Source organism: Leuciscus leuciscus, assembly GCF_965113295.1.
Source record: "Leuciscus leuciscus genome assembly, chromosome: 25".
Taxonomy (NCBI): Eukaryota; Metazoa; Chordata; class Actinopteri; order Cypriniformes; family Leuciscidae; genus Leuciscus; species Leuciscus leuciscus.
Window position 1 is genome coordinate 5525615 of NC_138724.1, and position 20583 is coordinate 5546197.

The 20583-nt window shown below is 39.1% G+C and overlaps 1 protein-coding gene across 1 annotated transcript; it reads left to right on the forward strand.

Moving 5' to 3' along the window:
* Positions 1-1483: 1483 nt before the first annotated feature.
* Positions 1484-19052, forward strand: LOC309490498 (uncharacterized protein). The gene is made up of 13 exons (XM_082159711.1): positions 1484-1502; positions 1598-1685; positions 1763-1961; positions 8212-8287; positions 8937-9205; positions 9284-9352; positions 17163-17213; positions 17602-17675; positions 17752-17835; positions 17930-18135; positions 18211-18296; positions 18519-18681; positions 19032-19052. The coding sequence occupies exons 2-11, from the start codon at positions 1603-1605 to the stop codon at positions 18273-18275; spliced, it is 1176 nt and encodes a 391-aa protein (XP_082015837.1). The 5' UTR covers positions 1484-1502; positions 1598-1602; the 3' UTR covers positions 18276-18296; positions 18519-18681; positions 19032-19052.
* Positions 19053-20583: the final 1531 nt, after the last annotated feature.

Here is a 20583-nt window from a genome sequence, read left to right on the forward strand (position 1 = left end):
CTGGCGCCGCGGTTAATATATAAAAAAATGGTCGGGTTTAAATCTAAGCTCTAAGATGGACCACATCGTGAAGCATCTACCTAGGCCTACCCAAATCATTATAATGAGCAATAAAAACGGACCCACAACAGCCACTGTAAGCAGGCTTAAAACAGTTGCTCACACGCATTAAAGCCTTATTATACCAGCTGTCATTTCTGTAAAAAGTAGCATATACCACCTTCTATTCAATCAGTTGTCAGCTACCGGGTAGTCTTCCAAAATTTAAAAGACACACACCAAAAGACCAATACAAAAGAAACGAAACAGAGAGAAAATAATACGGTCGGACCTAACGACACTGTTGCCCGTGCACGCAGACCAATGCCCTATTGAAGTAAGTTTGCTGGGAAATCCTATGTATTTCACAGACATGAATGTAAACAGAGGCTAAAATCATTCTATATAGCCTACCCATATGATAAAGGAAAAAGGGGGATACATGTGCCCAATGAAGAAATAAAAAATATGACACGATCAAGTCCAAGCACTTTCTAACAACGTTAGAAAAACAGAACCCTTAAGGCAGTTCGCCATTCAGATCGACAATCTACTACATATGTCTTTCCATTTGCTTCATTAGATGGGCAGAACTTTGAAGAAAAGGGAGGGGCTGATAATAATATTATACAAAACGCCGCTTTTTACGCCATCTTTGTCAGACAGAAGCGCCGCAAATTACGGCGCATTATGGATGGCCTACGGCGTCAGAAACGGCGTTGTTGACTGGATAAAAAAAAAACGGCGATAATGACGGCGATTTTGCTTTGCAAACGCCGTACTTTGCGGCGTTTGTACCACAGAACGCCGCACTTTGCGGCGTCTTTTCGTCTTAAACGCCGTAAACACCGGCGTTTTGAGAATGAAAGGCGTTTCGTTAGTGGCGAAATTTGAACCTTTTGGCGTTCCATACATGCTCGAGTTCTTTTCTACACGCGCGCGCAGATTTGAACACACGCTCGAGTTCTTTTCTACACGCGCGCGCAGATTTGAACACACGCTCGAGTTCTTTTCTACACGTGCGCGCAGATTTGAACACACGCTCGAGTTCTTTTCTACACGCGCGCAGCTGAAATCTTAACACTTTAAGGGGCGGGGCTCAGACCTTCCTGTTAACAAATGCTATTGGCTGCTGGCCAAATCCTGTATTGATTGGCTGCATCTCTTCAAATCTCTCGTGATTGGCTGACAGACATAAAGCGGGAAGATTGGGAATCGGATGATGGCAGACAGTAAAGAGGTAAGTTAACGTTATGGGTTATATCAAAATTCATATTTAATTTCTTTCTTGTAGCTGTAAGATGTTTTGTGCGTTTATATCTATAAATCTGTCTTTGATAATAACTTAAAATAGGTAGAAATACAGAACGCAGTAAGGCGTTTAGTGAACCTGTTGAGAGATACCCTGAATGCAGGCCCATCTAACGTTAATGTTGAAGGGAGCGTTAGTGTTTCACAAAATGGTAAGTGTAAACAGCTATAATGTTAGATGTCAGATAGTTAAACAGCTTAGTGGTCATTCACTACACAAAAACCTCCATATGAATTCATAATGTAGATGAAATGCAGGCTCAGAGAGGAAGCCAGTCAGGTCCTGGGACTCTTGGGGCTGGGAAAGCACAGCGGGTGCAGCAGAATATGGCCAGGTTAGGAAATTAAAGGGTTAGTTCTGTTTTTCTCTAAAAGATCTCTTCTTAATTCATGTCTTGTGCATTTTCCACAGAGCATTTCCTGGGCTTTTTAAATCAAAAGTGGCTGGAAAACTGGCCAGAAAAAGAGGGCGAAAGTCAACTCCAGTGCAGTTCTTCCTTCTGGATAAAAACCGGGATCGAACACCAAAAGCAAATGAAGATGCTATCCTCCTTCAGGCAGGATTGGGCCGAAGAACTATAAGTGTGCCTGAAGAAGCTGACCACTCAGAGGTAGGCTAAGTTAAAGGGATATTCCACACAAAAATGAGTTTCTAAGTCTAACCATCTTGCCAACCCATCCACTTTCTTGCTTCACAACTGATAGGTGTAAGAAAAATATTTTAAACTATTAATATTTTAAATGTGCAAGAAGTGTTGGTCCTCTGTGCTGTTGTGTCGCGTCTCACGAGTTTCACGCCATGCACTTCACCCAGTAACGTGCGGTGAAATCTTGTCATGGGTAGGCTGTGACCTTATCAATGTGGCATATATGTTCATATATTAATTCAGTTAATGTAGCAACCCAAGTTCATATCAGGCATCATCACATCGCTGCCTGCATACAGCAAAGTCAGTCATATGTGAGGCTAATGCACAATCAAGTCTAATAATCAAATTAATGGACACATCTATCTTATGACTTATACAACAAACAAATGTTTTGTGCGGGACACAGTAAGAGAGGGAGGCGGCGCGATTTTATGCAATTCTGACTTTATATCTCGCAATTCTGAGAAATAATGACAGAATTGCGAGATGTAAACTCGCAATTATCTTTTAAAATGTTTTATTCTGTGGCGGAAACAAGCTTCCATACCTCCTGGCTTCTTCCTCCCATCCATCCTCCCTGACGCGTACCGTTACGGTAGGGCCGGCCCAGCTATCGGTAGGCGCCAGCGGTGCCGCGGTAGCCTACCTGAGAAAACGTTTTGGAAAAGACGGGCTATGGACCCAACCAACTCTATAGGAGGGGAGGGGAGAACTCCCTCACATGGTACAACCCATGCAGAGGCTGCGCGCTGCGGTGTCAGAATGCAGAACGTGTGTAGCCTAATGTAACTAACGTGACAAATGTGAAAAAAAAATTAAAAATCCTCGACCGGCCCAAAAGTGAAGCGGCCCACCGGGAATTCTCCCGATTCTCCCGATTACCCACCCTGGGCCTGCTGACAGCCAACGCTAGGCGCCACTAGATGCTAAGTATCGGGAAGCGCGGATTGAGTGAGAGCGAGTGGATCACGTGACATGAAGCAAGCTCGGTCTCTGCCTCAATGTTGATAATTCAAGACAGCATGAGAACTGACTGCGCATGCGCAAATCTACGTAAACTACGTTCTATGGACCAAAGAGGCACTGCTAACTTCTGCCTCAATGGCCATGGCCTTGAATTTCCTGCATGAAACAATGGTTTTAGGAGCAAACAATGGCAAAATGAGTATATTATATGTGTATTCCTGAACATTTTTGTTACAAAAATTTATATTTGGAATAAAATAAATGCAATTAATAATGTGGTGAATTAATAAAGCTCTTGGAATTAATAAATGTAATGTCAACATTTCCTTTGGTGAGGCACTGCCTACCCTGCCTACCCTGACCGCACGTCCCTGACTTCACCGATTGCACTTAACTAATTAATTAATGCCATCGGCTACTCTGCGGGAGCTAAAATATCCAGAATCAAGGATTTTCGTGTGTGCAGTGCTCACTTCAGCGAAGACGATTACATCCCCAACCAAGGAGGAAAAAGAAGTGGGTGCAGACATGCCTTGGTAAACACAAGATCAAATCAAATGTTATTGATTGCAACACAAAACCTCAATTGTGTGTGTGTTCAATCAAATAGTTTTCTCAGCAAATTGTACCTATATCCCTATATACTGTTTTTATATTAGACCTCTTTTCACGTGATTTCCACTGGAGTCTAAACATCAGCTTGTTTACCGTACAGTTTAGACATCATGGGATCATAAAGTTAGTAAATAGAGCTTACCCGTGGTACTGGTACAGCAAAACTCTTTAAAATCAGTTTTTTTCTTTTTCCTCCTTGGTTGGGGAATCGTCTTCGCTGAAGTGAGCACTGCACACACGAACATATTTTAGCTCCCGCAGAGTAGCCGATGGCAACCAGCCAAAGCTGTCTCATAGCTATATCCGAAACAGGAAAACGATGGAATCTGAACGGTGATCCCGGCACATTCTTGTGGTCACAACCTGGGAATTTACAAGTTCGCACCATTGTTAATTTTCTACTTTTTACGTCATTGTCATTCGATTGTGTAAACACTAGAGTTGAGCCGGATACTCGGCTGAAACGAGTATCCGGTACGGATAAAGCACTTTTGTCGAGTACGAGTATTATACGAGTAATACGAGTCAATATCTGTGCTCGGATTTAAAAAAAAAGAAAGTTATGTTGAGATTAGGGCTGGGCGATATATCGATATAAAGAATATATATAGTTCAATATATCGATATAGTTCAAATTTGCACTGTGATCCTTGCTCCAAGCCAGCTGACCCGGAGCTCTCTGCACTGCTCCCCGCGCCCCCGCCCCTCCTTTTCCACTTTGCGTGCGTGTTTAGAGCATGTTATGTTATAACATGAAATAAAGTCTTTCACCTCAGAAAAACGGACTTTCTTGTCCTGTCAGCCGTTATCCTGTACTCGTAGCGCACACTCATTGCACGCGCAAATGCGGCGGCGCGCGCTGTATCGCCTCACTGTATATAAAGTGCAAAAGAAACTACGAGCATGCAACGCCGTTACGTTGTAAATTACACGAAATAAAAGTAATGCAGGTATGATTTTCATTCTATTCACCAGGAGCAGTTTCCATGTTTCATTAACAGTTATTGTTAGTATTGTGTATTCACCATGGTAACTGTCGTTTCCATATTAACCCCAAAATGCCACTATTTTTCTTTGTGTTATTTTTTTCTATGTTTAAATGTCTGTAGTGGCTCATACCAACATTGTATTAACAAAAACTAGTTTGGGACTGCTATTTAATACCTTTAGCATATGCCTAATGTTTATTAGTACTAGTCTTTACTATTAGTCATATTCTTACAATTTATGTTAAGTAAAGGGGGACAGTACTTGTGTGTGTGTTAACAAATTTTGGAAAAAATAAAACATGAAAAAAAATATATATATTGGGATATATATATCGTATATCGAAATTCAGCCTAAATATATCGGGATATGACTTTTGGTCCATATCACCCAGCCCTAGATGAAAACTCTTGTTCATTACATTTTACTTCATAATTGCAACCGCATATGTTGTATTCATTGTTGCAAAACTTGTTCTGTAGTTCGTTTGTTATCGTGATCAAACCCATTGATCTGCAGCTCAATGCTGATGCTGTCATGTAAATAGTTTTCTAATCAGCAATAAATATAACAATTTCTGATCAACCCATATCAATTGCATGCTTAAAATAACATACCGGTTAAAGCCCCGCCCATTTCAAGACAACCCGAACCACTTCCGGGTTAAATCCCGCCCACTTCCGGGTTAGGCCCCGCCCAGTCCGAGTACAGATACAGATACAGATAATTCATATGGTTAACAGATACAGATACAGATAATGCTGTACTCGCTCATCCCTAGTAAACACTATAGAACAGCTGATCGGAACATGCGCACTGTTGACGTTGACAGCAGCGCGGATTGATAGAAATGGAAAGAAAATAGTGCCGATTAAAACTGAGGTATGAATTTTGTCTGGAGTGTTTTTTGTGATGTAAATTAATCAAGTTTTGAAACGCATATAATTTTTTCACGTAAAAACGCACAGTTTTGAGGCCCCGGAAACTAACCGAGACTACTTTCTTGAAAAACTTCCAGCGGCCAGAACTCTGACCAGGGAGGTGACCACAGAGTGGGTCAGTGTGTATGCACTATAGTGCTGGTAAGGATTGCATACAACTTCATGTCTTAAATGGGCGAACTATCCCTTTAATGTTAACTAAGGAAGTTAACTAATGCTAATTAATGAACCTTATTGTAAAGTGTTACCAAAGACACCTTTCAACAATTCTTAAAAAATCGAAATTTGAACATTGATTGTACTTTTTGAACTATTAAAATAAATAATATAACAGATAATCCACTCTCGCGTTTAGGAGTCGGGACATGACGGAATTGTCACTTGCACAATCGGGTCAGCATTGCATCGTAACTAAAATTGATCATTTTCACTTCTTTTTAAGTCTTATCAGTTTAAACATTTAAGCTGAGAGAGTTTACGGCTTCGGGAGGGGCGGATGTGCACGTGCGCGCGTCATTCACAACACAAGACAAAATTAGAGCGTTCTTTCAAAACAGAACATGGCAAAATAATCGTTTTTACTCGATTGTACTATTTTGGTGATCATTGGGAGCCAAAATCGAAATTGAAATTCAATTAATTGCACAGCCCTAGTATGAATTACCGTCATGTTAGTTTTGCATGGTTTTTGAAGCATCAACTTTGAGGGACCCATCCACTTGCATTATATGAACTCACAGATGGATTATTTTTCTAAAAATCTTTGTGTTCATCTGAAGAAAGAAAGTTTATACATCTGGAAAGACATGAGGGTGAGTAAATGGTTAGATAATTGTCATTTTTGGGTGAACTATCTTTTTAAAATGGGTGTTTTCAACTCTAGCCCTTGTGATCATTCCTGATTCTCAATGTGTATACTGCGTCCTGAATAGTATGTGAAAAAAGAATAAATGTGTGCCAATGCATAGTACGTTGAAAAGAGTATGCCAAAAGTCTCTGGATAGTCTATTATTTCTGGTAGATTTACAAAGTGTGGATCCATTGCACATCATAATGGCTAATATTGCCCACAACCCATTGCGGTTTGGAGGAGGATTCGGTTCAGAACTACAAATACATACGTGTTAAAACTGCAAACATGGTGGATGTGTGCAACCAGCGATTAAGTAGAAAGGTTTAAATAGAGTGAAATGAAATGTGGAGGATGCTAACTGTGACAAGATGATTGACAGGCCAGTTTATGGTTTAACGACACAATTGTATAACCAGGGATGCACATAAGTGGTGCGCAGGTGCGCATGCGCTACCCAATTAAACAATGCGTACCAGATGAATTGCCGCAACCCTCATTTGCGTACCTTAAGATTTGGGGATAGATAGGTGCGCAATCTGTGGTGTTGGATAGGCCTCAGAACTAGAGATGTGCGGATGGGCTATTTCATCCGCAACCGCATCGCAAAACTCATCATCCGTCCGCCATCCATCCGCACCAACGTTTTTGACCAATTTTCAAAACCGCACCCGCCCGCCATCCGCTGATTGGGCAATGCAAGGCGCTGCTGATGACAGCCGCGAGACTAGAAAACTCTCTTACCTCAGAATATCAGCAGTGAACTCAGTCTCCGATCGGCGCACATGGACAAAAATAAATAAATTATTTAAATAAATAAATAGCCTAAATTAAACGAACTTTGGCAAACCTGACCGTACAATATTTTCATTGTAGCCTAATAGAAAACGCATTTTGGCACATCATTTAGGATTTTTCGTTGGTGCGCCATCAGCTAGCCTATGCCTACAAAAGACAGATGAAATTTAATATAATTGATCCATGTCGGTATACACAGCCTAATATTTTACACTTAGGCTATAATTAAAAAATAGCCTAAACAATCAAGATAGCCTATTTACTTTTTTTATTTATTAAAACCAGGAAATTGGTTAATGAAACATGGATTAAAATTAAGATACAATTAATACAAAACGAAATTCGCTTTAAAGAAAGGCTTTGTGCTTTCTGTTTGAGGTCTCTGTGAAAGTTTGAAAGTCTTTTAGTGCCGCGGCGCTTTCAGAGTGGTCGCGTCCGTAATGGAGAACTGTCACTCACGTAAGATTGTTTTTTCCTCATAAATGACAAAATACAAAAAAAAAAAAAAAGACAAACCATCAATAAAAAAATAAAAAAAAATAAAAAGGATGGATTTATAGCGTTTTGGGGGGGAAAATGGATGGATGACCTTCTATTGCCTTTGTTTTTAATTCTCCTTTTTTGAGTTTGTCACGTAAAGTTACCTCCTTCGCCAGCGTTGCCATCTCTGATAATAACAAGCAGTCTGCATAGACTCGACCAGGCCATATTAGCCTACTGCCTGATAAAAAATGTGACTATTTTAAAGTGTGCTCGATTATTTTTTATTTTATTTTTAAATTTGGATGTAGGTATAGTGAGATAACAATATTTAACAATATATTATGCATCCCACTAATTTGTTCCTCCCGTGAGGTGGGTTAAGGAAAAAATGCATTTGAAAATGTGAGGACCAAGCAACAACCCCAGGTTCTCCCCTGAGAACAAGACCAAAAATGTTATGTGCACCCCTGTGTATAACAATAGTATGTCCCAAAGCTTGTCCACTCTTCTGCTACACGTTCAAATGTATGCATTGCTACATTGAACTCTTGTGTTATTCAATTTTTTACAGATTTCAGCACTTTTCTGTGAAGTGTTCCCCAAGTTGGCAGCATTAGATGGGGCTTGGATGCTGTACAAAGCAGCTGGTAAGAAATGGATAATCGCACTTAAATTTGTTTCTATGTGTAGCAAGTGGCTCAATTATAGTGACTACGCCACCCCGGATTAACAGGGAAAACCAACCCAAATCACACAAGTACGTTTCACCTAGAAAGGCGAGAGGCATGGGCTTCCATACAAAAGTCTTTTATTAAAGCTAAAACAGTTGGCCAACAATTGTTTAAAACCAGAAGTAAACAAGCGTCATTGGTCGAATGGAACAAAACCAAAAAAATACAAATAAGAATTCACAATAAATTGTACTGGGGCTGAGGCTTCCTATAGGCTAGTGTGACAGCAGCAGTTCTACTATAGAAACCACGCCAATCCGAATCACACCCACCAAATTCACAGCAAATGACACAAAAGTAGTGACCCAGCAATTAGGGGTGGGCGGTATGACCAAAATTCTGTGTATGGTATGACTCATTTTATTTCACGGTAACGATATATTTCACGATATAGTTATTATTTATATATGTAGTTATTCTCGAAAAATCGACAAAAAGGGTTTTGTGTAATAAATAAACCCAAATACTTTTACTACATTCGCAAAACATTGACTTGGTCTTATACACTAAAGAGTTTGTTTTCAGTATTCTGTAAGTGATGTAGATGTTTATCTTAACTAAACAGGGGGATCCGGTCAACGATCAATGACAGTGGTGGCACCTGATGCAGAGGGCTACAATGGTCTATACATTATAAAGGCATCTGGAGGAAAGGCATGCCTTTACATAATGCTAATTCAACATAGATTAGACACTTCCCCATTACCAATGCCAGCCAAAGAATTTGAGAGGATGCCTAAAGCTAAGTGCATCACCTGTCAGGTATATGTACCTGTACAGCTGCTAGCTCTTCACATTGACACATGTGGGCTAAATAGTCCCTCTGAATGTAAGGTAAGATATACTAAAAACGTACTTCCTGTTTCATGATTCAAATTTTCTCTGCAGTATTTATTATACTTTATTTTACAGATCATCTCTGATGATGAGTCCAGTTTGGAGTCTATCATTGATGATGCAGATGATTTTGACAACCAGAATGTAAGCTCTATAATGTGCCTCTTAAAGCTGTGTTTTTCAACCTTTACAAATGCCATTGTAACCTATATCACAAGTTTAAACTAAGTATAGACCAGTCACAGAAGATTAAGTACGACTCTCTGGAGGGAAAAAAATTATAATACACTACTGCAACAAAAGGGGAATAACCACTCAAAACATCAATGGTAAGTATTAACCATAAGAAAAGTATTTATATTTTTTCATATCTTTTTAGAATTTCTTTTCTTAGTAACTCTTGAAGTGAAATATTAGAATGGAAAAACAAAACACAATATAAACAACAGTATGTCTAATTCAATTGAAATGTCAAATAAAAAGAATAAAATGTCTCAATTCAGAAAATCAGCGTTTCAGAAAAAAAAAACTGTATCTCAGTTCAGATAATCAGTATCTCAGTTCAGATTAAAGGAAGAGAAAATAAAAAAAATGACTTAGTCCATGAAAAATCAGTTTCTCAATCCAGCGAGTCCGAAAAACGAGAGAAAAAAAATAAAATAATAAGTTGCTCAGTCCAGTAGAATAAAGGTGATTAAAGAAGAAATGGTTCGTCCTACCAATATGTATTCCTCACGCTTGAAACTATGGCTACGTTCACACTGCAGGCTGAAACGACCCAATTCCGATTTTTTTGCCCCTATGCGACCTGTATCTGATCTTTTCATGACAGTCTGAACGACACAGATCCGATCTTTTCAAATGCGACCCAGGCCACTTGGGTATGTGGTCCCAAATCCGATACATATCCGATCTTTTCAAATGCGACTTCAGTCTGAACGGCCAGGTCGCATTTATCCGACCCGCACGTCATTGATACGCGAAAAACGTCATAATCCTGCGTTGAAGTAGTCGTCGGTTTGAAAACGGACTGCATATTCGTCGAGCTGAGGTAAATCTGCCGAACGGGTCGACCTCGACGAGCCCGTTAATAAAAAATAAAAAAAATAAAAATAAAAAAAAAGCCCACGGCCATTATATATATGGGTCATTCCACGAAACCGGTACGATTTGGACTTAAACATTTTTAGATTTTTTACCTATATATATTACTTTTCTGAACACACCACAACATTAATGACAAATTCAACTCCCAGAAAAACATATTTTCCCACCTCAGGCATCAAATCCCTATTTATTATTGGTTACTATTTTAAGGTAAGGGCACTATTAATCTTCAACCCCGTTATGGACACTATGGGAGCTCTCTGAATATGATTATAAAATGTATTTGTAATGAAAACAACATTTTCCTCTTATTCAGATGTCCCTCACACTAATTCAATAATTGCAAATATAAAAGTTACATTAAATCTCTCTTTTGCTATACTAAAGCCTGAAATGGTCACTTTTTGTGACCGCAACCTCATCATTTTTTACCAAAGTTGTGGTTTAACTTCAGAATTTGAACTAAAATCAGTATTCTTATTATTGCTCTGAACATTTCAGACTGAGTTCAACAAACATTAAATTACTTTTTCATAAACTTAAAAAAATAAATAATAAAAACTTAAGTGTAACAGGGTTGAGACTAGGGTAACGGGGTTGAAGATGGTAACGGGGTTGAAGAGACAAATACAGTTTAACTTATAAATAGTTGTTTTTTACTCAAATTCACTGTAAGATTTTCTATAAACACTGCATTTCAATATGTTACCAAGAAAGACAACAAATATAAATTACAATTGAACTGTGTTTTATTAACCCGACTGCAGGAAAAACAACAATAACGACAACAATAACGGCTACATTAGAACATTATAAACTGACAAATCAGACTGATCTGGTTCTCAACTCAATCCGGTTACAACAGTTACAGCTCACCGGTGAAATGTATTAAATCATTCATGAGTTTTACATTGAGTGTGAGAGAGAGAGTGTGTGTGTGTGTGTGTGTGTGTGTGTGTGTGTGTGTGTGTGTGTGTGTGTGAGTATGAAAACAACAATAACAGTATACATTAGAACATTATAATCTGACTGAATAGGTCCTCAAAATAAATCATATAACTAGTGTGTGTGTGTGTGTGTGTGAAAACAACAATAACAGTATACATTAGAACATTATAATCTGACTGAATAGGTCCTCAAAATAAATCATATAACTAGTGTGTGTGTGTGTGTAAAACAACAATAACAGTGTACATTAGAACATTATAATCTGACTGAATAGGTCCTCAAAATAAATCATATAACTTGTGCGTGTGTGTGTGTGTGTGTGTGTGTGTGTGTGTGTGTGTGTGTGTGTGTGTGTGTGTGTGAGAGTGAGTGAGTGAGTGAGTGAGTGAGTGAGTGAGTGAGTGAGTGAGTGAGTGAGTGAGTGAGTGCATGTACACGTGGCATTCAAAGTCTGGCCCACACCTCTTTCAAGATCTCCACATGGCGCTTTGTCACAGGCTTTGGTGGTGGAATGATTTCAAGGACGTCATCAAACAGATACCAGAGAATATCATCCCGAGCCGGCCAGAAGAATCGGTTTGGCCCAACACGATGCATACATTTCACTTGGACATGTGTTTCATCTGTGCTAAGGATGATGCCTGGATACAGCTCTTGATCATATCTGAGCATGCACCACTGCCCAAGCAGCTCTGGACTTCCCCACTGGATTTCCTTTTCTGCCCGTGTCTGTGGATTCCCTTCACTGGCTGGCTGCGGCACAGGCACAGCAGTTGGTATCTCCTGGCCAAAACTGAAACACCTGGTGTTGAAGCACTTGCAGTTAAACTGCTTGCGTGTTGTGCACATGCAGCTGACGTCACGGTGTATCAGTTCTCCTGGAGCCAGAGTAATCACCTGGTGGATTCTCATGGTTCCCGGGACTGCTGGTATTTGCTTTGGCATTTTTTCCATTGCCCTCTCAACATCCTCATTCTTTACAAAGAACAGTTTCACTGTTGTGTTTGTCTCTGTCAAGGCCTTGAACAGCTCGTGTGCATTCGGGATATCACGCCCCTTTGCCACCATCATGTCAGCTGTTCTTTTTAAGGCTCCCCCTACACCATCCGGGGCTCCTTTGCCATGACTAGCCTCAAAAAAATTCCAAGAGCCAGCCTTGAATCCTCTTCTGTTTAATTCTGTGCTAAAAAGGAAGAAGTTTCCTCGTTGTTTGTACTGAGTACAGGGGCCATCGCTAAAAAAGTGCAGCACAGACACTTGTGTATGTGTGGCCTGGAGGTAATCCAGCACTGGATTGAGGTGTTGCCATATTGCTGGAGGGCCTTTATGTCTGCAGGGGGAGATGGTGCTGAAGCACACAGGCTCTGGTTTTCCACCAACATACAACACCCCTGTATGCAGAGTGGCCTGCTGGTGTGAAGCCCCAAAGTGGACTGCTTGGACCTGGGAGCTGTATTTGCAGCTGTAATTTTCAGAAAAGTCAATATGTATCAAGGCCTCTTCCCCTGACATGTTCCTCTTCAGCTCGCGGGAGAAGGCATACTGCTGCTTAATGTTAAAGTGATGCTGTTTGAACCGCTGTATGTAGGTGTGGAACAGCTCAGTGAGGTTCTCCTGTGTGCCTTCCACAGATTTTTTGATGGTGACCTTGACAGTTGACCTCTCTTCTCCCTCTTTCTTTTTATCCATCTCTTTATCTTCTGTTACCCACTGGGTGAAAGATACTTTGGTCATACTGCTATATGTACTAGAAATAGGGACACTCTTGTCCTTGCAGTGTACACACTCTCCATACATACAGCTCTTGTTGGATGAGTTGCAGCACACCTTCTCGACCAAGTTTTCAAGATTGTTAGTCTCAATAAGTTTCAGCTGATTGAGCTTCTCAGCCATAAAGCTCAGATTTTCATGCAACTTACACATGCATGTGTCTCGTTCTGAGATTGTTGGATTAACAACCCAAAATGGTCTAAGGTGGCAAAACAGTGAATATGAGATCTTTTCATCAGAGTTCTCTGATAAAAATCTTCTGTGATGATTTTTTAGTGTGTCCACCAGGAACCTCTTCTGCATCTTGACTTTGTTCCTTGTGAGTGTTTGTTTGGTCCCTGTTGTGATCCTACTGACATCATCTCTTACATAGAACATCTTCACTCTGTTCTTGAATTCATCAGTGTACCTGTTGGTCTTCTTCCTTTCAAAGTTAAGACTCTCCTTATGCTGCCAGCGCTTCCTCGAAAAGCCAAGGGAATCCTCAGCATATCTCTGTAACCTGTATTTTTTGACAATTCTCCCTGTTGTCACTTTTGCAATTAGCTGTCTATCCCTTTCTTTGTTGGTCTGCTGATATTTGTTACTGATGTCTTTAATTAGTGATTGGTGATACAGCAACGTCTTCCTGATTCTGGGGTTTACAGGGCAATTTGCTGTTAGCTCATTCACCTTTGACCGTGGTGAATCAGAATGCTTCTTTAAACGTTGGCACCTTTTTTTGTATTTTTCTTTCTGTTTTCTTTCTTTTTCCAGGATTTCCTGAAGTTCTTCTATTTTCTTCTTCAGCCTGTTTCTTTCTTTTCTTATTTTTTTCTTCCCATCAACATGTTGCCTACAAACACAATCAATATATTGGTCAATAATGATGAGAAATGGATATGATAGGATAATTGAGGAAATAACACAGGGAAAAGGATGAAAGAAATCAGGGCTCTGTTGAAGGGTAAAAAGTCTTGACAAATCTTTATCTGCCAAAACAGCAAGCAGCCATAAATCTGATGTTTTTTTCAGTCTATCACATGCAAACTAAATTAACTACACTTTTTTCTAAAGTGTTCAAATTTTCTAACACTTTCTAACTCTCAGCCTAGTCATTTTCTTAAACTCTTAACTGCTCACTGTTGCTCTACCTTGAAGATCCTTGCTGTGGATACTGCTCTGGGGGATGATCTGGGCTTTGTGGAGGAGTAGTTACGTTTCTCAGTGCTTCTCTCTTCTCCTTGCTTCTTTTGTAAGCTGCTCTCCACTTTCTACGCTTCAGCTGCTGTTGTCTTCCACTTAGCTCATTTATACCTTTCTTTTTTCCTATCTCTACATTTTTTCTCCATCTCTGGCGTTCATTTTGCAGGTATTTCTCCCTTTTTTCAGGATCAGCTTTTAGGCGTGCACGATACTGCCTCTGCCTTTCTGCCGCTGTTGTCGGTGCCATCACAGACTCATAGATGTCTGTAGATGTTTAAATTGATATCATTAAATAAAAAATTCTTTCAGAGCAATTTACTTAACACTGAGGTGTGAAAATCTAGGCAGTAATATATTAATTCATTTAAATTACTGGATAATGTCAGAACCAAAGAGTTAAAAACACAACCCCATCACAATCTCACAACCCCGTTATGATCAAATAAGTAACGGGGTTGAGTGTGACGGGGTTGTGATTTTTTGCTCAAAATGGCCACTGCTCTAGATGTAGTGAATGACAGGAGAGCACATGGCATGCATGATTTTAAGAAATTGTGTATATTGTTGAAATAACAAAGATAATTTTCACAAGTAATAGTTTTCTATCTTTATTTGATGTAACAAGGTTGAGTCGTTAAGCTTGACAACAACAATATCACAATATAAATAAGTTATAATTATAAAAGATGGTGGTAACTTGCCTGTGTCTGCATGCAATGTTGGTCAGAAGACTTCAATGATGTCACTTCCTGTTATTGATGCCACATAAGGATCAGTTCATTATTTTTATGGGGGGAGAATGATGTGCGTAACGGGGTTGAGGGGTTACTGGGGGACGGTCCTAAATAATGTGATTTTAATGAATAATCATGAACTTACTTAGAAAAAAATCATTAACAGCAAATAAGCACAGATAGATATTTATGGGAAAGGCAAAATGTATGGACTTTTATTTTATTTTATTGTTCATATTCCAAGTACACTTTCATAGAAGGCCACGAGGGACATGACAAAATAGGTGGTGTCAACTGAAAAAAACAAGATAATTTCTAATATAAAGATAAAATGTATGTCATGTTTTCAAACTTTATTAAGGAGACATTTCAATTGATACAAAAAACTTTTAAAAATAGATTTTGGTGACCCAATAGATAAAATACACTTGAAAAGGTCAGAGGGACTCAAATCGTACCGGTTTCGTGGAATGACTCACATACGTTATGGTAACTTATTTGTGCTGGATCTGATATTAGATAGGTCAGCGGCTGCTGTCTGGCTCTTGTGTAACGGTCGCTGCGCGCGCTCGTGTGTGTGTGTGTGAGAGAGAGAATCACAGTTAAAGTTTAGCTACTTCCGCAAACAATAAGTGACGTCGTTGACCGTTGAGTACTCTTCTGCGCATGCGGGTCACTTCTGGGTCATTTCACGTTCACACAGGAGATCACAAAAGGTCGCATTTAATTGGAAATGTGAACGGCCTTGCAAAAAAATCGAATTTTTTCAAAAAATCGGAATTGAGCATTAAGCCCTGCAGTGTGAACGTAGCCTATGTCACCAGGTACGATTCAGATGGGATTGGCTCGCCAGTCCTCGCAATGCGCACACAGCAAAAGGCAAGGACAATTCCTCGACGTCAACCTCAACTACCGAAGCTCAGGATCGGCAGCAGATGAAACATTCACTCACATAGGCCCAAAAAGAAAGAAAGAAAAAAAAAAACAAAAAAAACCCGGCCTTGAAGACAAAGCCAAAAAATAACAATCATTAAATCACATTTTCCAAATATTCAGTCAACATTTCTCATTTCAATTTCTAATAAACTATTTTAAACTCAAACATGTCTGTCTGATCAATTTCATTCTCCTCGTACACAGAGAACGTGACATGCTAATCAACTCACGTGCGGTTGACACATATTGAAATATATGTACATGGTTAGCAAGCTAGCACCTCGTGGTAATGAACTCGGTAATAAGAAAAAAAAAAAAAACTAACTAACTTCACACAAATATACACGTTTTCCTTCAACATTAAACACCATTTACACATTCACATCACTTTACAGCTGTACACAGCTCATTTAAACAGCAATTGCATCATTTCACGTCATTCAAATTACCATTGTATATACGTGCACATTAGTCAGATATTCATATTACTCGTTTCACATTCAAAAACAACATCTTATAAATAAAATGTTACTCACCAAGGAGAATATAATCCAAAAAGAAAAGAAAAAATGTAGGTGATTATCCTAAACACCCATCGATTTGGCCTTGTTACTTCAGTAAATCGCCACTGCTTAAGTCTTCCTTCCGATCAAGAACATTACAGAAATTCTGTTCAATATAATCAAAGTTTGTTTTTCTCTCTTATCAGCTTTAATATAGCTAATGCTCTCGCATGGCTTCCCTCACATCGCGTCTCACATCTCTCTTTTCGACGAGCTTCTAGGGGCGGGGCTCAACTTTCACTTCATCCAATTAGCGATCTCTTTAGGTTACTCTGACTAGTTTCAACTTGAAATTATTTTAAAATTTCTTTCTTTCTCTTTATTAATACTATATTGAATAATATAGAAAATTATTTTTCTACATATAATAATATTTGTTGTTGTTTTATTTTAAACCAACATTCTATTTTAACCCTTTGTGACCTGGGTTACACCATTGTAGGTTATTGTTCTTGAAAATAAATTAACATTGTGTGTATTTATGACAAATGTTAGAATTGGAAGGTGGTGTTTAATTCAAAAGGTTCCTTTGTCTTCCCATTCTTTTATGATCTCTTTCAAAATAAAGGCATCCTCAAATGAGCCTCCATCAGCCTCCACGTCTGTGGTGAGTGTCAAGGTAAGAAAAGATTTGCACTATTTAACCATATTTTGGGAACATTTTTGTTTTCACAAGTAACTACTTTTGTAATGACCCCATCCAAAATAAAGGCATCCTCAAATGAGCCTCCATCAGCCTCCACGTCTGTGGTGGGTGTCAAGGTAAGAAAAGATTTGCACTATTTAACCATATTTTGGGAAAATTTTTAGTTACTCTTTAATGTTACACCAAAGTAACTTCAAGGAGATCGACTTAGTATTGATTTACATTTACATTTACGCATTTGGCAGACACTTTTATCCAAAGCGACTTACATTGCATTTCAATGTACACATTTACATTCTTATCAGTTCTTGTTTTCCCTTGAAATCGAACCCATTACCTTGGCGTTGCAAGCGTCATTGCTCTACTGTTTGAGCTACAGGAAGGCTCATGGAATTTCATGAAGGAATTTCATGACTTTTATATAAACGTACTTGTTTCCTATGTACGAATTTTAGGTGTGTGTGTGTTCGTTCCTTTATTGCAATTGTCTTTATCCTTTCATAGGTTGCTTGTCCAGTTTGCTTGGATTGGTACCCAAAAGACTATGTGGAACTACATGCAAGCAGTTGTGGTGAAAGGTTTGTGACCAATTTTAATATAAATCTAAATATATTTGGAACAACTGCTATCAGAGCATTTGTGTTGTCTCTGCAGCCTTTTGGGAGAATTTGAAAAAGAACTTGACTGGCAGGAAAAACTAGGCAGCGAAAAGACAAGGGAGGAGAAACCGTGTAGAAGGTAAAATGCAAGATATCCATTGGCATCTGACTGACCTGTGAGATTTTCTTTATTGCATTTGGCAAATTTGTACCTTTTCTGTTTGGTCTTGTAGCTTATCCGACATAATCACACAGCTTGCTGAAAGGGTGGACAGCACATCAGCATTTAATATCAGTGTAACGAGAGGAGAACTGTTCGAGAGGGGCATGGTCCAGTGGAAGCGTCAAAAAAAATCTTCTCCAAAGAATACTCTTTGCATTAATTTCCTAGGAGAGTATGGGATGGACAATGGAGCTCTCCGGAAAGAATTTCTAACTGGTATGTGCTAGTTTGCCTCAATGTAGCAAACTACTCAATTTTGTAATTCTATTTGCTGACTTTCCATTTGAACAGAAATGATGAAAGGAATTGAGGCTCAGCTCTTTGAGGGAGGAATACCCCAAATACTCCATTACTGACTATCAAAAAGATCACTTCAAGTAGGTAGCAGTAAGTAAATAAATGGAATACCGCTACAATGTCTCAATGTCATGCATTTTCAATTTCTATACAAATGCTAAATATTTAAAGGTAAAATGAGAGTTAAAAATATGTAATTTTACATCTGACATGCTTTTAAAATGCATTTTTTAGTAAAACACACATCAATACATTACTTACAGTATGTTGCCTCAATATGCTTAACTTCTTTTTTACTGCAGGACTTGTGGAGAGATCTTTGCAGTCAGTGTAGCACAAGGGGGCCCCCCACCAATTTTTTTGAAAAAATGGTGCTATGACTACATCTGCACAGGAGCAATAGACAAGGATGAAATGTCCAAAGACAATGTCACCGATCCAGAGCTCATAGAGCTTATTGAAAAGGTTTTTAAAAACTAGATCAAATACATTAAGATACACATCTGAACACCAACATTCATATACGTTCCAGTCAGAATAATGAATCTAGGACTTGTTGCTGCTATAACATCTTTTCTGGCTATATTTTTTACTTGCTTTTTTGTAGCTGCATGGATATACTTATATTTAGATGTGAGCATTAGTGAGTTAAGACACTGATGTAGGGTGATGGACTCTGGCTGGTGGTCTGCATTAAGATGTGTTCTCTGTAATTAATAGAATAGACAAACATGTTAATTAAAAGGGGGTGTCCCTAAACATTTGGCTTTAGTCCTCACAGCAATAGTAACTCTAGGACATTTGTCTCCTTTCAGGTTGATGCTGCAGACACAGATGCTATGATAGACCTGTCTGACAGAATTTTAACAAGCGGGTATACTGGGGCCATTGGCCCAGAGCGGAAGAAGGACATAATTAAGTTGGCTGAGAAAGCCAACTTACTGATATTGTACTTAAACTTATTAGTGGTGCTTTTTCAAAGCACCACTAGTGTTATTGTCAGTCATACTTATTATTATGTTGGCTTGAGAAAGCCAATATATTGAAATCCTATTTAAACTTATTAAGTTGGCTTGAGAGAGCCAACATATTGAAATCCTATTTAAACTTATTATTAAGTTGGCTTGAGAAAGCCAACATATTGAAATCCTATTTAAACTTATTATTATTCTTCTGTGAAAAACTGTTGACTCAAACTCGTCCTAGAGCTTTAACTCTACATACTCCAAACTTGGCTCAGACACTCAAACTGATCTGAAGTTATATGCTATATCTTTTCAGACTGATCGGACTTACGGTTTTCCTACAAATGACGATCAAAACTCGGAAAAACTCCCATTGACTTAACATTGGGCATTCTAAAAAAATTCAAACTCACCAACCGACAAAAATTTAAATCTAAATCCCTTGAAGACTAATTCAAACTGCCATTCTATATATATTAGCCAATGAAACTCATTTAAACTAATAAACTCTAATCTCATACACTCATACATAAACTAATTAACTTAAATTTAATAACTAATTAACTAATAAACTCATGAATTCATAGACTTATGAACTCTTAAACTCATAAATTAATAAACTCTGAACTCTAAACTCATTTAAACTTATAAACTCTAAACTCAAAAACGTGTACACTTATAAACTCATCAATTTATACACTTATAAACTCTAAACTCATAAACTCTGAGTGTGTGTGTGTGTGTGTGTGTGTGTGTGTGTGTCTGAGTGTCTGAGTGAGTGTGTGAGCGAGGTAGTCTGTTTGAGTGTGTGTGTGTGTGTGTGTGTGTGTGTGTGTGTGTGTGTGTGTGTGTGTGTATCTATCTATCTACCGCTCTGAATACCATAGCAACCACCCAGAACACCCTGGCAACCACCCAGAACACCCTAGCAACCACCCAAAAGACCCTAGCAACCACCCAAAATATCCTAGCAACCACCCAGAACACCCTAGCAACCACCTAGCAACCACCCAAAACACCCTAGCAACCACCCAAAAGACCCTAGCAACCACCCAAAATACCCTAGCAACACCATAGCAACCACACAAAACATCCTAGTAACCACCCATAACACCCTAGCAACCGCCTAGCAACCACCCAGAACACCCTAGCAACCACCCAAAACACCCTAGCAACCACCCAAAATACCCTAGCAACACCATAGCAACCACCCAAAATATCCTAGCAACCACCCAGAACACCCTAGCAACCACCTAGCAACCACCCAGAACACCCTAGCAACCACCCAAAAGACCCTAGCAACCACCCAAAAGACCCTAGCAACCGCCTAGCAACCACCCAGAATACCCTAGCAACCACCCAAAACACCCTAGCAACCACCCAGAACACCCTAGCAACCGCC